A 23647-nucleotide genomic window follows, 5' to 3' on the forward strand; every position below is an offset into this window, starting at 1 on the left:
AGAAAGGGAGATTATGGATGGAGAAAAAGTGTGGGCCATCAAAATGATGAAGCGCTGGATAGCTAAAGATGGTAGAGTTCTTACAGAAGGTAGTTAGAGATCTGACCCATATATTTCCTGTGAAGGCCTGAAATCTCTTCCTGCTCTGTTAATCTGTTGATCTTAAGAGACTCTTGTATTCACTAGCAGTTTCCCTGGCAGCTTTCACTCCTCAATCCTCCTGCTCTGGGCTGGGACATTGTCTACTTCTTTTCTACTTTTTCCCCTGCTGAGCTTTATCATTTGTTCACGCTACTCTGTACTGCTCTTCTTGATCGTTCCAAAATTTCCTTGTTCCAGAAAATCAAATCCTTCCTTACACTTATTTCTAAATTATCTTCCGCCCAGAAAATAAATATTTCCATACTACTCTTTCCATCAGACTTTTTTCAAGTATCATCTTGACATTTTTTTCTTTCCATCTTTAGTGCTTTTCCCCAATTTCCTCCAATTTTCTTCAGTTTGCCATATTTCTTTGGGTGATCTTCGAGGAAATTGAGATAACAGAAGTTCTAGTACCATGGAGAAAAATCATGTTTCTTAAATGGAAGAAGAAAGAAGAGGAAGAGGGGTTGTAATGATAGTATTGGAAAAGGGGAAAGAACTCATCTCCAAGAAAGAGCCAATGAATTAAGAGAAGGACAACAGAACAAAAGGGTCAACACCCTTTGGGCTAATATCATGTTGTTCTTCCTCCATAGGCAGTAGATGGAAGACAAAAGCCAACCTACAAGCCCAGGTTTTTAGAAACAGGTTAGCATAGGGTCAGGTCAAATTTTCAGAGTCATGTAAAAACAATGCTCTTTTAAAAGATATACATTATCTGACGATAAACGCTTTGCAAATCTCATAAAAAAAATTTGTGTATATATTTCTTTTGATACTGTTGGAATTTCTGTAATAAGGGACCTCAGAGAGGTTTGTGAACAGGTCAGTCTTTTCACAAAGTCCCTCTAATGGGGAAATTAACACTTTAGAGTTGGAGAAAGTCTAGGAGATCATTTGGGGAAACTGAAGGCCAGGGAGGTTAAATTATATTTCCAAGGCCTGTCCTTTCCATGATACTTCCCTACCACTGTCTCTGTTACACTGTTCCAATTAAAGAGAAAAAGAACCCAACAGTGATATTAGTCTGAGTTCTGGGGCACTACTATTGTTAAATACCTACACATCCCGGGCCCTGGTGCTTGGTGGAATGTGTCATGGGCAGAACCACTCAGTGTCCTATCCCTATTGCCTCATCCTGCTATTCAGAGCAGTGACCAGCTCATCCAGCTCTGCCTCAAAATTTCACATCAATGTGCATGTGCTTGTGTGTGTGTGTGTTTACTGGACTGTCCAACCTAAAAACAGATCAACAGACTTCCTTATTCTTTATTCCAGGAGAAAAGTTATGAGCAATTCTTTCCTTACACATTTTGTGGGACTGTTGCATTGTGATGTGGTGATGTTACCTTCTCACGGGATTAAGTTGAAGACTGAAACAAAGTGGAAAGCTCTGCTCTGGCTGTCAGAAGATACACATTCTTTAGCCAGCTCTGTTGCTAACTCTGGTCCTCGGAAAGTCCGTTACCACCTCTGGTCCTCGGTTTTCTAATCTGAAAACTATGGAGGTTGAAGGAACCTTTAAGATTCCCTTCCCCTCTAAGAATCTGTGATTCTGAGTGGAGGCAACACTTGGCAAGTCTTTTCCAGGGTTTAGCACAAATCCTTCCAGAGTGCCTCCTGAGCACTGGCAATGAACAGAGTTCATTCTGCATATATAACTGATAGAGAACTGGGCTCAATAAAGAGTTAGCTCTTGGGGCACCTGGATGGTGCAGTGGGTTAAGGATCTGACCTTTGGTTTGGGCTTAGGTGGTGATTTCAGGGTCGTGATCTCTAAGTTGTGGAGAATTGAACTCCATGTCGGGCTCTGCACTAAATCGGGGGAGGCGTGTCTGTTTCAGATTCTCTCTCTCCCCCTCTCAGCCTCTCACCCATCTCTCCTTCTCTTTCTAAAATAAATAAATAAATCTTTTAAAAAGTCAGCTCTTAATGTTGAAGTCTCGGGATATTAGTTCTGTGATCTTATGACCTAGCATCTGATGACTCATCTTCCCAGAAACATGCAAACCTGGAAATATGCTGCTCAGAGATCCTTGAAGGTACACTTTTGCCTTTATCAATTTCTGATGTTTTCAAAATGAAGAGGTACTATTTTGATGACCAATACATGAGGCGGCTTAGAATAAGAATGCTTTCCCTCCATCAGACCTGTCCATTTCCCTTTTGTGTGCCATGGGCTCGCGGCAGGAGATTTTTCTCAAAGAAGTACACGAGGGCTCCAGTCTTTGAAGTGGCTACAGAAGATCTCTGCAGCACAGAAGCCAGCAGTTTATAAACAATAATTTCCGTCTACCTACCAGGACTTTTTTCCTTCCCTGAACCACTTTATTCCATGGAGAGTAAATTTAGAACAAGTTAACAGACACTTCAAAGTCTAAAATGCAGAATATTTACTCATCTCAGACTTCTGGTTCAGATGAAACCAGCTCTTTGGATGTCTGAGTACTTTTCTTTAAAGAATCCTCTATATCAACTCTTGCTCCTTTTTCCACTTGGAGATACAGCTCTGGGAGCTCGGACCAGCAACTTAATTTGTTTTCTCTTTTATGGAACACCTTAAGCATATTTATTTGCTCAGAGTTCCCTTATTTTGATAAATGTGGTAAACACGCCATTCGTTCTCTTAGAAAGTGCTATCTTCTAGCTGCTGATGACGACAGCTCTTTAGGTTTTAAAGGTGATCTACTTGCTGATCCTTCCCTATTCTGTCCCTTTGAAAATTGAGAAAATTATATCGCAGAGTGTTGGGAGAATAAATTCCTTCATATGTAAGAAATTTGTTTCAAGAGTATACGTGCAGAAATAAATGTTCCGAGTCCAGTCCCAAGATGGCGGCCACCATGAAGAAGGCGGCTGCAGAAGATGTCGACGTTACTTTTGAAGATCAACAAAAGATAAACAAATTTGCACGGAACACGAGTAGAATCACAGAGCTGAAGGAGGAAATAGAAGTTAAAAAGAAACAACTCCAGAATTTGGAAGATGCTTGTGAGGACATCATGCTTGCAGATGATGATTGCTTAATGATACCTTATCAAATTGGTGATGTTTTCATTAGCCATTCTCAAGAATAAACACAGGAAATGTTAGAAGAAGCAAAGAAAAATTTGCAAGAAGAAATCGACGCCTTAGAAGCCAGAGTGGAATCAATTCAGCGAGTGTTAGCGGATCTGAAAATTCAGTTATATGCAAAATTTGGGAGCAACATAAACCTCGAAGCTGATGACAGTTAAACATTTTATAATACTTTATTTTTAATTTGTTTAATAAACTTGAATATTGTTTAAAATGAAAAAAAAAGAAATAAATGTTCCAATCACTATTATTTCAAAACACTTCTGAATAAATATATATCTATATATGTACATGAAACACTCAGAAAAACTCATATATGTATTCATATTCGTTTAAAACTGATAGGAAATGGGTTTCCTTGCTATGTTAAAAAGGAGTGACTTATTTTAATCTTTGGGAATCACCCACTAGTTTTGTATTTGTACTTATAATTTGAAATTAATATATACCTGAAGAGTTCTGTGTTCACAATTAAAAATCACCCTTTGTAGTTTTTTACCTTTGACTAACCTTAACAACTCTCTCTCTCTCTGGAAAAGGAGAGCCACTTACTGATCCCTCACTGCCCCCTACAGTATGAAATTCCTACTGAGACAACTTGAAAAATGCAGGCACAAATCAACAGCCACCAGTACCATTTGGAAAGCTTCATTTAGAGGTTTAGAAATAAGCCACAGAAGAATACTAAAAAGGATATCCTTGCATAATTCTGTTGAAAGTATGTACTAACCATTACAAACCATTCAGCACTCATGGATATGCCACGTGTGGTACAATGATCAGGTGCTTTGACTCAGAAATTCCACTTGTGGAACTCAGTCCTAAGGAAGAAATCCTAATATGGAAAAAGCTTTATGCGTCGGGTTGCTCTTCACCGTGTTTTTAATAACAGTGAAAAATTACCTAGAGACAATCTAAGTAGGAGAATGTTTAAATAATCCACAGAATATTGTGTAGCCGATTAAAAAAAAATCATGTCTATAGAATATGGAATAACATGGGAAACTGCTCCACTATCCTTAAGCAAACAAAAAACAAAAAAGGGCACAAAAATCATTGCTTGAATGGAAAAACACTAGATGGAAAAACACCAAAATGTTAGCGTTTTCTTATGTGAGTTAACTGTACATGACTTCCCCTCTCCCAATCTTCCTTCTCTGTTTCTGTATTTTCCAAAGACTTTTAGAGGGTGTACTAGTTTATGATGGAAAAAAGTAATGAACTTAAAATAAAACTCTATGAGGATTCATAAAAAGAAATAGTTATACCCAGGAAATTAAGTACTGCAAACTCTAATGAAGTCCAGTTTATGTAACTGAGTAATGGGTTTTGCAAGTTATAATTACTACAAAGACAGTTCGCAGTTACCCTCAATTTGTAAGAGCAAGACAAAATCTCCAACTGGGTTCCTCAGTTCTTTGTAAAGAGCCAAGCAAAGAATAAACATTATCAATATCTAGAAAGGAACTACTATTTGAAGAAGGTCTTAAAAGGTAAATACTACCTAGTATTAATCATTAGTAATAATCATTAGTAAAAAGTAATAATCATTAGTAAAAAGATCTTAAAAGGTAAATATGAGTAATATGTATCAGTTATATTAATACAGCTGTCTGGTCTACCTGCCTCAGAGCTAAACTTCTAAAATCAGTTTATTAGTCAAATTGAAATCAAGCTAATAGGAAACCTGATAAAAGTTGCCTAAAATAGATTTTGGTAGATTTGACTGGCATTATTCAGGCCAAAAGTATTCTGAAAAGTTAATCCTGCTCAAAGTTTGTTTTATTTTTTGTTACAATGAATGGTACTGTCCAAGTTATTTTCCTTCTGTGATTTGAATTCAAACACAGAACCAAGAACAAGGCTGGAATGATAATGACTAATAAATCACAGATATTTTAGAACTGGAAGGAACCCTTTATTTTACAGATGAGAAAGAAAATGAACCACTTTTCTGAGGTCCCACATGATGGTGTGGCAGCCGAGCAAGGAGCCGGGTCTCCTGAGGCCAGCTCAGTGTGATGCTCTGAGTTCAGAGGCTGGGACTCCATCACTTAATGGTGGAATTTGGGCACCTGGCCAGCACACTCCCTAGCCTGGGATCCGGCTGATTACCTTTCTTTGGCTTCATGGCTCCCTCTTAGCACTAACAGCTCATTAATACAAAAGGAAGAAAAGACCCCACTTTTTTAGTGTCGACTATGTGTCAAGTACTTTGTACATATTATGCCACTGCGTTTTGCTGCCAGTGTAAGAAGAAAATTAATGATTTCCTTTTAGCACTTGAAGAAACCAAGGCCCCAAGCATTTAAGTTGGTCAAGATTTGGCCCGTGTTGCTGTTCACTTCTCTTTGATAGTCACTTCTCCTCCTGTTAGGCAGCTAAGACAGAGAAATCAGTGTATTAAAGATCTCCAGAAAGAATCAATAAGATAGATGTAGAGAGACAGACTAATAATAAATGGACAGATAGAGAGAGAGATAAAGGAGGTAGATAGATACATAATAAGGAATTGGTTCATGTGATTATGTTGGGAAGCCTGAGATCTGCAGCTGGCAAGTTAAAGACCGAGAAGAGGTAGTGGGATAAGTTCCAGTCTGAAAGCAGGCAGACTCAAGACCCCAGGAGAGCCAGCGTTTAGCTTGCAGGCAGTCAGGCAGAAGGAGTTCACTCTTGCTCATGGGAAGGTCAGCCTTTTTGTTCCCTTCAGGCCTTCACCTGATCAGAGGAGGCCCATCCACACTGGGATGTACCACATACCTTCACTTTACCAATTCAAATGTTAATCTCATCCAAACAACACCCTCACAGATGTATCCAGAATAATGTCTGACCAAATGTCTGGACATCTGGTGGCCCAGTCAAGTGGACACGTAACATTAACCATCTTATATCCTGTTCTCTGGTGCAGTCAGGGCCTGGACTAGGGAGTGGTGATCAAGGTACACAGAGTGTAAATTTATGGAGGTGCTCACTCCTAGGTTCACACAGGCACCCGGAGTGTGTTGCTTGTCTCACTCACCCTAGTGCTGGCCCCATGCCCCTCTCAAAAGGGCAGTTTCAATCACCTCCCTTAACTTGAAGGGTTTTATATTAAGGGGGAAACTTTCTACAATCATGTAAATACCAGTCTAGTAAAGTCTTGGCTATGCAGAGTTTCTCAAGGAATTGATGGCAACAAATATCTGAAATACCAAGTATGAAAACAGACAAAGGGCTATTATTTCTACATTTACCATGGCATGGAATGGTAATCCACTTATATTCTCCACTGAGAATGGTTCCATATAATTAAAATAGTATTTATCAAATGGGCCTTTATTTATTTTTATCAAAAGGTAAAAGTATTTCTATAAAATCACAAATGCAAATCTTTTCATGCATTATAGAAGAATGCACAGCTATTAAAGATCAGGTTTGAGTTATTTTACTTTGGGCTAAAGGCCATTCATTGCAAATTATCACAGTTATTCCTCATATTTAATTATCTACCCAGTCAGTAATGCATAACTTCTCAGTTATAAGGACTGATGAACTCAATGAGACAAATGAAAGCATGTTTCAGACTTTAAGTGCAATACAGAAAGGTGTCACTGTTATTAGCAGAATGATAGAAATCTCTTACCTTAATTCAAGAGAGCTGTACCAATTTGCATAGTCTCCCTCACTGAGTAAATGTTCCCTTAAACCCTAGACAACATAGGACAGGCAATGATAACTCTCCAAATTCAAGCCTGCTGATACCCAAGAAATCAGATACATTTAATGACCAAACATTGGGAACCAGAGACAATCAGCCAGTCTGGAGTCAAATGGACTTTGTATTCGTTCCATTTAGCTTCTAAGCGAGATCTTGACTTGGTTAATCTGGTATCTGCCTGGTAAGGTAGAACACTCTAAATGAAGCTGCTTCATTAAAAATTGATTTGGGGGGTGCCTGGGTAGCTCAGTGGGTTAAAGCCTCTGCCTTTGGCTCGGGCCATGATCTCAGGGTCCTGGGATCGAGCCCCACATCGGGCTTTCTGCTCAGCAGGGAGCCTGCTTCCTCCTCTCTCTCTACCTGCCTCTCTGCCTACCTGTGATCTCTCTCTCTCTCTCTCTGTCAAATAAATTAATAAAAATAAAATCTTTGAAAAAAATTAATTTGGATCAACAGATCAGCTTACTCTTGTGTGACACAGAAGTGAAACAATATATATTTCCATATCCCTACTTTGGCATCCAACAGCCACAGTTCACACCCAGGCTCTACAGATGACTAAGGTATGATCCTGGAAAAGTTACCTAATTTCTCAGCACCTCAGCCTTCTCATATGTTTTATTTTTTAAAGATTTTATTTATTTATTTATTTGCCAGAGAGAGAGAGAGAGAGAGAAAAAGAGACAGTGAGAGAGGGAACACAAGCAGGGGCAATGGGAGAGGGAGAAGCAGGCTTCCCGCTGATACCGATACGGGGCTCGATCCCAGGACCGTGGGACCATGACCTGAGCCAAAGACAGACACTTAACTGACTGAGCCACCCAGGCGCCCCTTCTCATGTGTTTCGATGGAGATAAAAATAGTATCTTCAAGTCACAGACTTGGTCCAAGAATGAAATTAGGTAATCCATATAAATTACTTAGAATAGGAGCTGGCTCATGGTAAATAGCTCATCAATGACAGTTCTTGTTATTAGGTTAAATCACATGATATTTAACCATTTTAACCTAGTACACATGACACTGTCAAGTGAGTGCACTTAATATTTACAAAAACCATGCTATTTCAGCCTCCTTTAAGAGTGTCAGCTCTTATCGGTCAGCATCTTATCTAGCTCATGTTCCACAGCACATGGTGTGTGTGCCATAGACTCTCTAAAGAATAAAGATCTGATTCAGGAAAAAAATATTTGTTTTAAAGAGCTCAGGTTGCAGTTTCCTCATGGATTCTGGAGTCAGATTACCTGAGTTTAAATCCTGGCCCCACTACCCACTAGTTGTGTGACCTTAGGCAAGTTACATTACCTTTTTGTGACCCAGTTGCCATTTCTGTAAAGTGGGAATATTTGTAGCGCTTATCTCGTAGGTTGTTGAGTTAAACTAGATAGTGAGGAAAAGTGATCATTAGCACAATGGCTGGCACATAGAATACCATATTAAGTGTTAGTTATTTCCCTTTTTCTCTTCCCCTCTTCCCTTTTCTTCTTCTCTAGTTTACCACACAGTTTTATACACTAAAAGATGATTTCACAATTCTAGAAGTAATCTCTTATTCTAGCAATGAACTCTCTTCTCATCAGAATATAAAGAGCAGAGTACCAGGAAATGCCGTCTGTGATACTTTCATACTTTTGCTACATATTTAGGAATCAAGGTTGAAGAAATGCAAAGTGGCTCGGGGGGGGGGGCTGAGAAATTGGGGTGTGTGGGCACATGGGTTGCAGGAAATTAATGTTGGTGTCTAGTGGAGGTCAAGGGCCTTAATTCATGCTCTTTTCAGTGCCAGGTGGCAATGTTTAATGTCAAATTGAGGAAGGGGGTAGTTTCCCTATTTTGGCACAGGACATCAAGTTACTCTGAGAATGTGAGGCCTATGGAGATTACAGTCCTCTGTGGCCCCTTGAATCTTTATAGCTCAGGGAACATGGAAAGGCTGAATCTAGAACTGACAGGTGGGTCTCACCTGAGCCACATTGTAGCAGCAGGGGTCAAGATATCTCCCTCTAGGAGGGAATGTGCAGATTCCTTCTAAGAACTCATTGAAATAGCTGATCTTCACTAGGGAAGAAGCAGGGGTAAATCAACCAGAGACCCTACATTCCCAATGGAGAGGACAAGTCAACAAACTTCAGGGTATAAATGCAAGGCAGGACTCCCCAAATGGGAGCTCATAGACTTAGAGTTTCAGGATATTCAAGTTACAGTGGGAAGGTAGGTTGTAAACCATTATGAAGAAAACTTTCATTGATAAAAACAATTAAAAGTATTCAGGAACATCTGCCCTATTAAGTTCCATGCCACCAAGCATGTTCAACTAGGGGTTGAGAGACCATGATTCAGGGATGCTTCAGAAAAAGTTGGGCTTGATGGGGTAGAGGAGCTCTGGGATCTCTTCTAACACTGTTATTCTGCTGACACCTAAAGATACAGCCAGCGAAGGCAAAGAAAACACTGTATGAATATGGAGAGATATTCAAAGCTTGACTCCAGCCTGAAATCGAGCAATTGTTTAAAAGGAGGAAATAGAATATATATGTAAAATGAAATCATTCACATTTGAAGTTATTTAGGATGAGTTCTCAAATCTATGCTGAGTCTTAATGCTTTCAGTGACATGGAATTTGAAACAGGTTTTTTTCCTAACTAACTCAATATATAAATGGTCCATTGAAATGAGTTGTGTCAGATCATAGTATCCCACAAATTGGTCTCTGTTAGACAGACAGCACCCCCCCAGGCTTAAGAACTGTTGAGGGGTAAAATTCCACATAGAAATAACTTTTACATTGCCACCTGCTGGCTACTGCTGTAAGTGACAGCAATATAAATACAATTTCAAAGTCTTAATCAAGTTCCAACTGGAAACAGGAATATTGGTTGAAGTTACAAGTGACAGGAATCAAACAGTTTCACTGAGTCCTCAAAAGGTAGATATCAGAGTAATTTTACAAGTTTATTGGGGATCCATCTGGGTATTGCCTTAAGTAGGAGATAATCTATGTGGACTTGACTTCAGATGTGAATCACCCCCCTGGGGAATACACCCATGACTAATACTGAACAGCCCTTGTAAACAAGACATACAAACAAACCCTATGGCATGGGTTTATTCAGGACTATCTTCAGCCCACATTGACCACTTCCTCAAGAGTAGTTCTAGATGCTTAATTCTGGAGGGATGATGTTCTCTGTCACCTAGTGGTATAGTGACATTTGTCCTGTTCATTTCCAAAACAATAGTAATAATAGTGGCAAGAAGGAGGCAGAATACATGAGGTCAAACTATCTCAAGTACATGAAAGCCATGAAGGTAAGCATATATAGCAAGTGTGCATATATTAGTTTTATAGGTTTCAGGCTATACCCTGAAGAACACCAGGAACCCTATGTGGGTTAATTCATACCTCTCCCATCAGAGTTATGCACCTTTTTCATTCTATAATTATAACACATTTAATATTGCACTGTTGTTGTTTTGTTCATCTCTGTTGTGACACTAGGCTGAGGCCAAGCTTGATCTCCTTGAGGGTAATCTTCATATACTTCATATACTATTTACATATATATATATATATATGTTTTAGCACTCAGCATGAGCTTTGGCATTAGCTAAGTCCTCAGCTATTTACTGAGTTCAGGTCAAAATAAGGAAGGAAGGAAGGGAGGTCCAGAAGAAGTCCCCCAGATCTCCAAAATCAGTCTTTCTATTCTACATCTCATATCTTCGCTCTAGACTCAAGTTTTCAAATTCATACCAGACTCTGCCATCTGGATGTTCAGCAGAAAATTCGTGTTCAAGAATTTCCAAGTGGGCTGCACTGCTTTTGTACCTCAAACAGTTCTGCTCTTGCTCCTGTAATTACTTTCTCAGTTAAGACATAACTATCCAAGCATCTGTCCATCTATCCCAGGAGTCATCCTCTAGTCCCTCATTTCCAAAACACCCTCGTTGCAGTCATACTGACAGATAGCTCTGGACTCTGCTCCTTACCCCCCTCTCCTCACTGCCCACTTTCTTTCACGCTCTTGTCACCTGGGAATGTCTTAAATAACTTCCTAATTGGGTCCCAGTCCTCAGCCAGGAACCCCAGCCTCTGCCATTCCTCTGCTAACCAAAATTATCTTTCCACCAAAGTCTGCTTTCATGCAGACATGACATGACCATCTACGTTATTATGCTCCCTATTTTCTGTAAGACAAGTCAACTATGGCATACAGAAATCATAATCTTCCCAAGCTTTGGGGACTGATAATCCTTCTCCAAATACACACTGATTTGTAATCTTGTGTACTTTCCTCTGGGTCATTCAGTATACATAGGACGCCTCGTCCAGCCCCACCTGCCGAGGTCACTCTCTGCCTACTGAACACTTTTCATGACCCAGGTTAGATGTTACCTGTTCTGTGATATCTTCTTTGGAATGTAAGTAATTGTAAATTTACCTGATCAATGGCAAAACCCTCTGGCTTTATGCTTCCACAGTACTTCTCTTAGGGCATTTCATGAGGGTCACCTAGCCCACATGAAGGTTCTGTGCAAATTAGGTAGAAATGTCCCCTCTGGACAGAGGTAGCTCTGTGGCACACTATCAGACTTGACAAGTGAAGTGAGCTGGATTTCAGCTCGGGCAGGTTGAACTTGCCACTTTGGTCGGGTTACCTTATGCAACAACAAAAAATCCCATCCAACCATACATGTAGGCCCTGAGAACTCAACCCAATTATTGCCTTCTATGCCAGTCTTTACCACCAGCTGGCAGATTCCTAGAAAGCGGTTAGATCAATTAGAATTTGTATTCTCAGAACCTAACACAGAGTAAGCTTTGATAAATGTTCTTTGAATTGTTGTTTTCTGAGTGAGAAGACATTCTAGAAGTTTGTCACAGAGAGGTCTCTGAAGTATAAAGCCATATATACTGCATGGTCTTGGGCAAAAAATTTGACTTCCTTGTGCCCTAGTTTCCTCATTTTATAAACTGGGGATCATACTAGTGCTTCACTCATGCCTTCTGTGAACATCTGATGGGAGACTACTGGCAAAGTATGGGCCAAGAGTATGTGTTACACAAGTATTGACAATTATCATCAATGTTGAATAAATAAAAGAGTATTCTGAGATGAACCTCTTTAAATTTGACAATAAATAAGACAAATTTGGAGGAAGAATCTTTCTAAATCTGTTCTAAAAAAAACAGAGGCAGTTACCACAATTTGAATGAAGGTATTACCATTAATGTTAAAGGGTTGAAGATATTTTACTTAAGAGATAGAATCATAATATTTTAGAATTTGGAAGGCACTTAGAGGTAATCCAAACTGCTTCTCTTATAGATAAAAGAACTGGGTTAACTGACCTTTCCATCGGTTCTACTATTTCTCCCTCTGGCTCTTCCCAAACATCCAGCCTCTTCTCCTCACAAACACACACATGGTGTCCCCAGCCCCAGCCCCCAATATTTTCGGTTGCACACATTCAGCGCCTGTCTAGGGCACCATTCGCCTCTCCTAGAATGCGCTTTCACAGCTCCTTTGCCTCTGTCTGGAATAGCCCTCCTCCCTACACCTGACTCCTCTGTCTCAGCTGATTACACAGCTTCAAGCCCCAGTTCAATTGTTGTATCTTCTCTGGCAAAGTCTTCGCCTCCTTCCTCAGCCAAAGTTAGCTGTTGCCTCCTTCTGTGTTCCCATTCTGTTCATACCTCTGTTTAGCACTTATCAGAGCAAGGGCTCTGAATCCCAGCTGTCCAGGTTTGAATTCCAGCTCTGCCACTTACTACCTATGTTTCTCTTGCTCCTCTCTGTCTCAGTTGTTTTATTTATTGAATGGGAATAATAATGGGATCTACCTTATATATTAATTTATTCAACTAATAGTTATCAACTGCTTATCACGTGTCAGGAACTGTTGTAGGACCTGGAGTACTTACATGGTGAATAAGATGAAGTCTTTGTTCTCATGAGCTTACATTGAATGGGAGGGTTGAACAATTATAATCAAATATAATTAGGTTCAATCATTATTCTAAGGACCATAAAAATATACAGTAGAGAAGTAGACTCAAGAGTAATGAGGGTGGTGGTGTTTGTTTTACAGAGGAGAGGCAGGGGAAAGTATGTTAGAGGAGGTGAAATTTGATTGCACATGGGGGAAATGAGTGAGCAAGCCACACAGATATCTAGCAGCAGTGAATTCTAGGCTGAGACAACTTCATGTGCAAAGGCCCTGAGGCAGGAAGGATGAGTTTGGGGGTAGGGGGTAAAGGCTAACAGGGCTACTGCCAAGTTAATGAAGCAGATAGTGGAGGAAACGTGATGCTCTTTATTCCTAGCACCAAGATTTTTGGATTTTTATCTCCTAAATATTGCCCCAATCTATTTTCCTTTTCCTTCATCCCTGATCTTGTATCCTATTATCTTTGATTTCTCTCCTTGCAGTCAAGCACCCTCAAAGTTATTTTCTATCCCATGACACAACGATCTAAATATATAATCTGATGCTACTGTCCTCTGCTTAATACTTTTTCATGAACTGACTCCACATTGTCTGTAGCGTAAATCCCAGATGCATTACCATGCTGAACAAAGTCCTCTAGGACTTAGTCCCTGCCCACCTCTTTACTTCCTACTTGCACATACACACAAGTCACACCAAAGTATTGGCTCCCAGATAATGACTTTCTGGTCTCTATACTTGCCTTAACCTGTTTCCTTTCCCTAAAAACCCATCCACTCTTCCATATTTTTTCTTGGCTAACTCAATAGTCAGACTCAGCTCTGGAGTTACTTCTCCTCTGTGCTCTCACTATATCTTGGGAATGTCCTAGTGTTGCTATAGTACCACTTCCCAGCAATTATTAGGATGGTCTGTTTGTCTATGTCTGCCTCTCTGGTTAGCTTCTAGTTTTCTCAAGGGCAAAGAATTGGTCCTTAATCATATTTTGCTTCCCCAGGATGTGAGTTGTGTTCTGTCCGAGAGCCTCAGAGCAAGAACTGTGTTCATGCCCTTCCTCATATTATCAGCTAAGAAGTCAATCCTGAATCTGTCCCATTTCAGGCTCACACAGATGTACCTGCTCTATGAGACTGAAAAGGTAAATGCATTGCAAAGGATGCTGACAATTTTCAAGATTCTTTAATCATACTCATTTATAAAATTCAAAAAGAAGACAAAATCCACATGTTTGTCTGAGAAAAAAGAGCAGAAATTGTCCTATGACTTTTAAAAAGATTTATTTTATTTGTTTATTTGAGAGAAAGTGTGTGCATGCGTGTGTGTGTGTGTGTGTCTATGTGTCTATGTGTGTGTGTCTATGTGTGTGTGTGCGTGTATGTGTGTGTGCGTGTGCACATGCACACATTTGCTGGAGGGGAGAGCAAGGGCAGAGAGAGGCTCTCAAGCAGGCTTCCCACTTAGCATGGAGCCACACACAGGGCTCAATTCCGCGATCCTGAGATCATGACCTGAGATGATATCAAGAGTTGGATGCCTAACAGACTGAGCCACCTGGGAGCCCCTGACTTTTGTCGGGGACCGCCTCTGGCCGGGAAAGTCCCCGCCATTACAAGATGGTGCTTGGCTCACTGCCAGCCAACGAACGTTCTGGTGAAGCCCGCCTAAAGGAGGACATAGTCATTGGTTGTTTCAAATTTAATCAGCATAGTAACAGGACTTTCATTGGCTCTCCCCATTGCTTGGCCCCTTATTGGTCACCCTGCTGCATATAAGCTAAGGAAGTTAACGAAATAAACGGATGAAGCATTAACACCATACCAGGCTGATTGTCGTTCTTGCGGGCCGAGGGCAACAGACTTTAGAGTTTTAACTATAAGTTTTAAAAGAAAGTCAAATAGTTGAAGAAGCAGGCTTATTTTAAATAAATCTATGTCCAGTGTCCACTTCTCATCATTTAAATGGAAGCATCGCCTGCCAGATATAATTTCTATACCATTATTATACTTTTCTTGATACTTAGAAAGGTATGGGAGTAGAATACAGATGCTAAATCAATTCTTTCACAAATCAACATATTATTGTCCTTTTTAAGCTTCTTTTTACATTAAATTCAAAGTTCTAGTTCTATTAGAAAATTAAATTGATTTTCTAAAAAGTTCTATGCACTTGCAAAATGCCATTTTTTTATAGTTCTGTGCTTTATTTGCCAAAAATAATTTAACCTGGAGCTAAGACTAATCATCACAGAATTTTCCAAAAGTTTAATAAGAAAAAAGAGCTAACTGATGATTGTAGAAAAGCCACTGTCCACCCAACACATAAACCAAAGATTTACTTAGTATATCCCTGGGACAAACCCGCAAAATGTTGTCTATTGTTTTCACAACAGAGAAGAAAGAAATCTCCCTGAATTGTTTCTACCTTCTTCTCCTCCCCCATAATCATTCTCCATTATTTGATCTTGATGTCCCCTTCACTGAATTTCCATTACCTCTCAGGGGGGATCCGAGACCCCTCATGATCACCTAGAACATGCCTTCTCCTTTAAGACCTCCATGCACTTGAACATCCTGAACTCTCCACTTGGAAGGTATTTTGCCTTTCCTGTTGGTCTGATGAAAGCTTCCTCATCCTTCAGGAATCAATTCAGACATCGCCTGCTCAGTAAGCTCAGTGAAGAGCTCCTGCCCTTCTTTCCTCCAGGCAGGGAAAAGAGTGGCCTTCTTTGTGTTCTCAACCAATCCTATACTTTCTAACCTCATTTGGATGAGCATGATAGGTATTTGCTTCCTAGACTATCAGCTTCCTGAGGGCTGGGATCATGTATTCTTCTTTGCAAGTCAGTGTCTATGTTTGTTGATTGACCAAGTGCTTGAGGCAGAGAAACACTGCAGGGGAGAACGACTCCCCATCCAGGAAGGGTTCACAGCAACGTAACCAAGTTACTCCCAGGCTGGCAAATGGGAAAGTTGGTTAACCTATTGCAGCAAAAGAAGTCCTGACTTGCCAATGTCTCCTCCAGAGATCCAGCTACAGGATGAAGAACATTTTCACTAAACTCTTAATCCCCAAACTTTTCCTCTCACAACACATCAGGGACATTGAAGGGAAATGAGTTTAATCCAAAGCAAAATGCTTTACTGAATATCATTCCTTTCCACTTCACCACGACAATTTAAAAGATTTTTGTTTCTGCAAGGATTCTAAAGTCTAGAACAAATGTAGAGGATAGTGATGAAGGTCTTGTTTACATGCCTTTATACCACCGTGTAAGGAAGACCTAGCAGAGTTTACATTTGTGCCATGTAAATCGCTATAGAACCAGATGTGGCTTACAAGGTACCTTGTAACTCATCTCCTCTAAGCAATAAAGGCTTTTTTTTTTTTCTGGCAAAAGTTTGAGAAACTTACTGCTGTTTTCTATCAGCACATACAACAGATGGCTGGCACATGCCTGCTTTGCTAAATGAAATGGGCTCTCTGCAGATTTACTCTTTGATCCCTAGTGGCATGTCCACAACACCACAATGCAAAATACCACAGCCTAGCAGAATCTAAACATTAAAAGTTTAAAGCTGTGTTTTTGATATGAGTACCTTCTGAAAAAAATCATGCTCACAGTATGTAAACATATTCACATTCCCACTTTGAAACCATGGACCAGGGGTCAAAAACTGAGGCATTTCCTCCACTGGGTGACAAAAAACACCACCACAAAGGTATGATGGCAAACCCCAGGAGCAGGAAAGTATCCAACCACTTGGATTGTAACTATCAAAACGATCATAACTGCATTAGGGGAAAAAATGTGGACAGTACACATTAAGGGACTTTATACTAATAATCAGTGTTACCATAACTTATGGAATTAGAAGAAGATAGTTAAGGTATTTGGCAGTCCTTTGAAGAGGGAGAGGAAGTGTTTGAGTTAAAATTCACTTCTCTGTTGCCTTTCTTTCATTTTTGTCAAGGGGAGAAAAGGAAAGAAACATGTTCATACAAGTCTCCCTTCCTCAACCAGTCCAATGGGAAATTTGAGACCACAAACTATGGCTAGTTTAATGGGACCAGTGTGACACTGTATCAAACACTATATTGCAAAAACAAGCTATCTAGAGCTTCAGGGGCATTTAAATGACAGAATTAGATTATCTAGTTCACATTACGGAAAGATGTCAGGAGAAGGATTCCACTTTTTTTAAAAAAATCGCAAAAATATGAGTCAATTCTCAGGAAAATGATTTGTTTTTGACTTTTCTTTTGCCAACAGTACCTTCCTCTGTTTAAAGCTAAATTTGGATGCTGCCGGCTGAAATCATTCACAAAGACACCACTATCCAGGTAAAGTTCTTGAGTTTTCCTTATACTTGATCTTGTGTTATTATTGTTCTTGCTTCTGGCAGTTTGAAATAATTTGAGAAGTTTTTTAATTGATAGGGAGCTACGAAGGGTTATGAACACATTTCTACTCCTTATATATTGATAAATATTGCACTCACTGTGCTTTATCTTCAGCATTTGCAGTATTTTGTTTTCTATGGTGATACATAACACATTTCTACAGCTTAACTCAATAATCAATTCTTCTAAGATATACATGTGACCCCCTACCTCCCAGGACAGCAGACAAAATTCTCCTCTTCCCTTCCTGTATCCACAATAACACTTTACAGTTTTGTTTTTAAACATCCTGCAATTGAGAAAAATGAGGCTCTATCACTGACTTCTAGTGGTTGTAAGACTTGTGACCATCATACATGATAACAAGCTTACTTTAAGATTTGGACCTGTTGTTACAGGTGCTTAGAATTGCTTGGTAACCCATGTGGTAGGCTGGAAGTTAATACTGGCTGGCTATCTTCACCCAGAGAATTTCTATTCCATACACCCCCAACTTCACCCCAACCCTTGCCAACCATCTCAGAAATCCAGGCATTTGGTCACAAGGAGGTTGGAAAACTGGTACAAATGGCTCAGCAGAAATCCATCACCATGGCTTTAAAAAAAAAAAAAAAAAAAAAAGCCAACATAAAAAGATGCCCAATTAACTGGGTACTAGATTCATAGTATCTTAGCATCTATATGCAGGTGATAGAATATATTACAGTTACTAAAATCAAGTCTAAATGATCTTTATAAATAAACATATATACATATGATCTATAGGAACAAAAATTTTTGGCCTTGAACCAAATTGGTTCATATGGAAATCAGCAGCGGTGTCCTAATATTAGAATTCAGATTTGTCTAACAAAACTTCTCATTAAAGTTTTATTTGAAAGTCATTAGTTTTAGAAAGGGTTATTTTCCAAATAAAATGTTTAATTAGTGCATCATTTAGAAAACCAAAATGGTCACTCATGGACCCTATCTGTCCCAAGTTTAGAGAAAAATTAGAATAAGGAATGCCTCATTGAAAAATATCAACTATTAAAAGTTATATACAGCAATAAAGAGTATTTTCCCTTAATTACTAAAAATCTTTTAAGCCTAAACCTCTTTAATAGAAATTCTTCTCTGATCTAAAGGCATGTCAGAAAATGAGTATTTTAAATGGGAGATAAAGTAGAGACAGGGTTTTCCATGGAAAATAAGGATTTCAGTGAAAGAGGTCAGGTCATCTAGTTTCAGATAGGAAAGCCTTCCTAGGCAGATTTTTAGGGATCTTGAAAGAAACTGGTGAGAATCAGATAAGCATTAGTGAATTATTTGGGCTCCATAGTTATGATCCAGTCATGATCATTGTTTTACCATTTGGTTGAGTCATGTATGGTATAAAAATGATATCAGATAATAAATACAAGTAAACTATTTTTAATGTGGAATGTCATGCAAGTTTAAACTCTAAAGTATAGCTTTTTGCACATATTTAATGTAAAATAGTTTTTGAAATTATAAATCAATACACACTACTCATTGTGGAAAAAATAAAAATGTAATATACACAGATGTAACTAATATTGACAACTTGGAGAATCAGAGGTTACAGGCTGAAGATACAGGGTATCAAGTGCAATATTTACCAATATGTAAGGAACATTAATGTGTTCATAACCCTTCCTAGTTCCCTATCATTTAAAAACCTCTAACACATCAGCTGTTTATTCCTATGTTTGCCTTTGTATTTTGTAATGGAATCAAGCAGAAGATACTGTGATAGGCTGTTAACCTAATCTGTCATGAATATGTTTCTATGGTATTGAGTAGATGTCTAGAATATTCTTTGTTTTTTTTTTTTAATGTCTGGAATACTCTTCTTAATGCTTCATTGTATTCTCCTGCCACTGTCACTGGACTTCTAAATTCTACCTATTTTTACTTTTATAAATAGCACAATATGAGGAAGAGTCTTACACATAAAATTTTTATTAATATCCATAATGATTTCCTTAGGATGAATCTCTGGAAGAAAAATTTTCCAGTCAAAAGATGTCTAGCAAGCTTTTTGCTATCAGAATCAAATAGCCTTGCAAAAAGCCTAACGGGGGCATCAGCCACATATAATAAGCAGGCCCCATTCTCAATAACATATAGACTCAAAACACTCAAAACACTCTTAAAACCCTGGCCAACTTGATGTGGGGAAATGAATTGCATTGTAATTTTTATTTGCATTTGTTTGAAGTAGAACATAAAAGTTCTTTCAAATGGCCCCACGAATACTTTATACTAATAATTTATTGGAAAGAGATAACACCTACCGCCTCTAGGTCTTCAAACTTAATGTCAGTTTAACTTTCTCCACGTGCTGCCAAAACACTTTTATATTAAGTTTAAGATTTTGTTAATCAGTTGTGTGTTTTTGCTTGTGTTGAAATCCTAAATGTTTGATATTATTTGGATGAAATAACTAGATAATGGAATGAACTTTTCATTTTCCATGTAGTTGTTTTGATGTGGTTTGGCTTTAGCCAGAGATGCCTTTCAAAATACTTAATTGGCATTGAAGTGATTATTTTTCTCATCTTCAAAATTTCCATGCATTTCAAACATTATGCTGCTGGATTTACATAACTTTATTGGGTAAAATAAATAAAATTTAAATAATACTTTTAAATATCCCAATATTTGGCAATATCGTGTAGATCCTGCCCGCCTCACTTACCCTCCCAGCTAATTAAAACAGACCCCAGAGTTCATGTTAGTAACCTGTGGTAACCTAACCAGAGCAGACTGAACGTAAAAAGCAAGATAACTGAGGTGTTAACATTGCCCTGTGTATTGAGATAATCCACAGAGGCAATCAATACTTAAACAAGAGAGAAATAGATGCTAGAAGCTTCATCTCCAAGCCAGTTCCAATATCTTCTCTAATCCGTTACAAGGGACATTCCTGAGATCAATTTCATACTCAACAATATTTCAGTGCTTGCAAACACGTACAATGCTATAAAGCGACAGGGTAGATGACATGGTATTTAAGGCTTTGTTTCATATTCCATTCACCAAAAGACAAATGCATATGAGAAATAAATAAATAAGAACTGTTGACATTTTCTGTTTCTCCTACAGTTACCAAAACTTTTCAGTCAGGAAAGGGTGTAAGTTAAGCTATCGTCTAATGGTTCTCATAAATTCATAAAAGTGTAGGTAAAGAAAATATACTTTTCAAAACTACAGAATTAATATTGATTTCATCTGCCAAGTGATTAAACACAGATAGATTCAGGTGAAAAGAAAGGAGATGGCAAAAGGTCATTCATGTTTTATTACCGATTTCGCACTATTCCAAAATCAATTGTCCATAAAGTATGAAGAGACCATTATTGGAAGAAAAGGAATAATCTTTAGAGCAATAGAAGCCTCAATGAACTTATCTACCAAATGGGGGTATTAGAATAAATGACTTTTCTGTTATGAACCTCAGTGGATCCAAAACATCTATTTCTTTTTTTACAACATGGAAATGTTTGGTTTATTTTGGGGGAAAAAAAGAGTTTTGATGCTAGAAGCTTCATCTAAGATTTGGTTTATTTTGGGGGGAAAAAAAAGAGAGAGAGAACAGACCTGAGGGGAAAAACACATTTAAAATGGTCATGGTCACACCCAAAATATAACAGATATTTAGAGGGACCCAAAGTGGCTTCTCAATTCAAAATAATTACTTTTTATAAAGTGTTTTCTGGATCACATTCTTCATGAAAATAGCCATTTAAGTAAATTTAGAATAAAAAAAAGCCCCCAAAATGTGAATTTAATTATAATTACAATGATTTCCATAGTGGACACATTTTACCAACTCATGAGCAAAAGAAGTTATTACTTACTATTTGTCCCCTAGAGTAATTCTCCAACTGCACAAAAGAAATTAAATTCACATCATATTTATCCTTCTTTTCTTTCCAAAATTAGAGCTCATTTATGCATTACTGGGACTGTACAAAAGGTAACATACAAAGGATGGTAATGTATTAAGAAATAAAAGAAATATTTCTTCATAAAAATATATTGCAGTTTTCTTTTTGCATACGAAAGTATTTTAAATCGTACTTAAAAAATCAATAGCCTGCAATATTTTACAAATGTTCTTACAGACACTTTTGAGGCTGTGAACTTCAACCAGAAATATGTAGCATTTACATTGTTCCAGTGAATAGCATTCAAAATTTTTTTTCAAATCACAATGTCAAAAATATTCACAGAGTTTAAAATTTGTCGAAAAGTACAAATAATGTCAAAAATGATTGGCATATACTACAGCAAAGAGTCTTTTAGATGTTATGTGTTTTTTCCATATGTTTTACATATTTTATTCTAGCATAGATATTATGTTAAATTTTAATGTCAATAATCATAGAAAGAAGTGACGTTGGTATTTGTGTCTAGCAGACTGAAGACATGGAGTCATATCAAAATAGCAAGCTTAGGAACACTGCTTACTTTTTTCCTTTGGGAATCTTTATGTGACATGTTTAAATAAGCGGGAGTTAATTCTTTATTTGCTTTGTAGATCACATGAGAAATCACTCTTAATGGTTGTAAAAATGTATCAGTCTACACACTACAGAGTATTATTTCTACCTTCCATCAGGCAGTGGAGATATTAAAAGGTAATTTTCTGCGCCCTTCCTGATTATCAGTACTTACCTGCCCCGCAGCTTGCCAAGTAAAATTCATGGAATGGATATTGACAGGAATAGCTGGCATTCTCTGTTGTGCTTTTCTGAAATCATGTGTAAAAGGGGCCATTTTCCCTTCGGAAACAATTAAGATATCTTCTTCAAATCCTGGTTTAAAACAAAACAAAACAAAGCAAAACAAAACAAAACCATCAAACTGGGCAGACTTAAAAGAATCCAAACCAGAAAACGCACGCAAAAAGAACACTAAAGAGTTGGTATGGGCCACGTCTATACACAAAGCACCTGTCTAGGTGCCCACTAATTTTCCTCGCTATGTGATAAGAACTGTGCCAACAGACACATGGTTTCAGGAAACGGAGTGGACATACAGTCACCGGGTGCTACTAAACGCGGGGTCCACCCCAAAACACAGGGTTGTAGAAACTAGCAACAGCATGATCAGAACAACTACATCAGCTGAGGTCTCTGGAGACAGAAATTCATACGCTTTCAGATGGAAAAGAGCTGATTAAAAGGTGGAAGGGAGCAACCTTCCTTGGAAATTAAGTTTTAAAAACACACTTAAATGCATGCATCTCCCCTTTCACAGAAGCGCTGGAGAGAGCGGAGACGCAGGTAGGGAAGGCAGCGGGCGCGGGAGCCTTACCTATGAGTACTCTCGCCTGGCGAGCATCGATCCACAGGTACAGGCTCTCCTCCCGCGGCTGCCCGACCTCCGCCCGCAGCACCAGCAGGCACGGGAGGATGCTCCACAGCCGGAGCGCCGCGGCGGGGAAGGCGGTTCTCGGGGCCATGCTCCTCCGGACCTCCCTCCCGGTGGCTCTCGCCGCTCGACCTGCTTTGCCTCACCTACCCAGCCTGCGGCCGCGAAGTCCTCCCTCAGCCGAAGCTGCGCCCGCTTAGACGGCCGGGCGTGCAGCCCCCTGGCTCCGGTGCGAGAGAGCCCGCGAGAGCCTGCAGGGGAGGTGGGAGGGGAGAGCAGGCGCCGGCGGGGAGGCGAAGGGGGCGCGGGAGAGAGCGGGGACGGCGGAGACGCAGGACTGGCAAAGCGGGAGATGCCAGCACGCACGCCGACGCCAACAGCCCCGGGGTTAAATACGGCCCGAGAGGGAAGAGCGGGAAGGGAGGGCGCGAGCGAGGTGCGAGCGAGGAGTGACGCGGCTCAGTCGGCCGCCGCTGGGGGGCGCTGGGTGGAGGGGGGCGCGCGCGCGCTGGTGGCGCGAGACCCTCGGAGGCCGCGTCCACGCCGCGGGGCGCGGGTGCGAGCGCGCGCGGAGGGGGCGCGTGGTGTAGGCGATTGCCAAGCCCCGCGAGGGGAGGGGCCCCTAGGACGTCCCTCGCCTCTGCCGCCCACTTAGCGAGGCGTGGCCTGGGGGGGACCCGGAGAACTGACACGCCTGGCGTGAATGAGCGCTGAGGACAGTGATGATAATGCTGACGACGACGACGACAACGACTAACATCCCCATGCCGGTGCCGAGGCAAGGCGCGTATTCCTTCACGTCTCCCTTTCCGCGCCTCTCGTTTCTCTCTGAGCAGCTCAGCGCTGATACTTGGCGCATTCCCATCCGTGTAAAACCCGACCTGCGGTCCTGGGGTGCCCTTGATGTCAGGCGCTGGGCTTGGCTCGGCGCGCAGGGCTTCCATTCCGCGCAGACAGCGAAGAGGGTGCTTTCACAGCTCGAGGAG

General features: G+C 39.9%; 2 protein-coding genes across 2 annotated transcripts in view; one reads left to right on the top strand and one right to left on the bottom strand.

The window, feature by feature from the left end:
• The window catches only part of WIF1 (WNT inhibitory factor 1), a 68451-nt gene extending 45212 nt beyond the window's left edge, over window positions 1–23239 (bottom strand). The window contains exons 1-2 of the mRNA XM_004752490.3: window positions 22605–23239; window positions 21963–22102 (exon numbers count right to left, since the gene is read on the bottom strand). Of these exons, the coding sequence (XP_004752547.1) occupies window positions 21963–22102; window positions 22605–22752 (288 nt within the window). The 5' untranslated portion in view covers window positions 22753–23239. The remainder of the gene's footprint in view (window positions 1–21962; window positions 22103–22604) is intronic.
• On the top strand, window positions 2969–3402 carry LOC101675306 (prefoldin subunit 4-like). The gene is given in 1 exon segment (XM_013056087.2): window positions 2969–3402. A coding segment is annotated over 1 exon segment (405 nt). The 5' UTR covers window positions 2969–2975; the 3' UTR covers window positions 3381–3402.
• Window positions 23240–23647: the final 408 nt, after the last annotated feature.

The sequence above is a fragment of the Mustela putorius genome, unplaced genomic scaffold (genome assembly GCF_011764305.1).
Source record: "Mustela putorius furo isolate JIRA1106 unplaced genomic scaffold, ASM1176430v1.1 tig00537227_pilon_pilon_pilon, whole genome shotgun sequence".
NCBI lineage: Eukaryota > Metazoa > Chordata > Mammalia > Carnivora > Mustelidae > Mustela > Mustela putorius.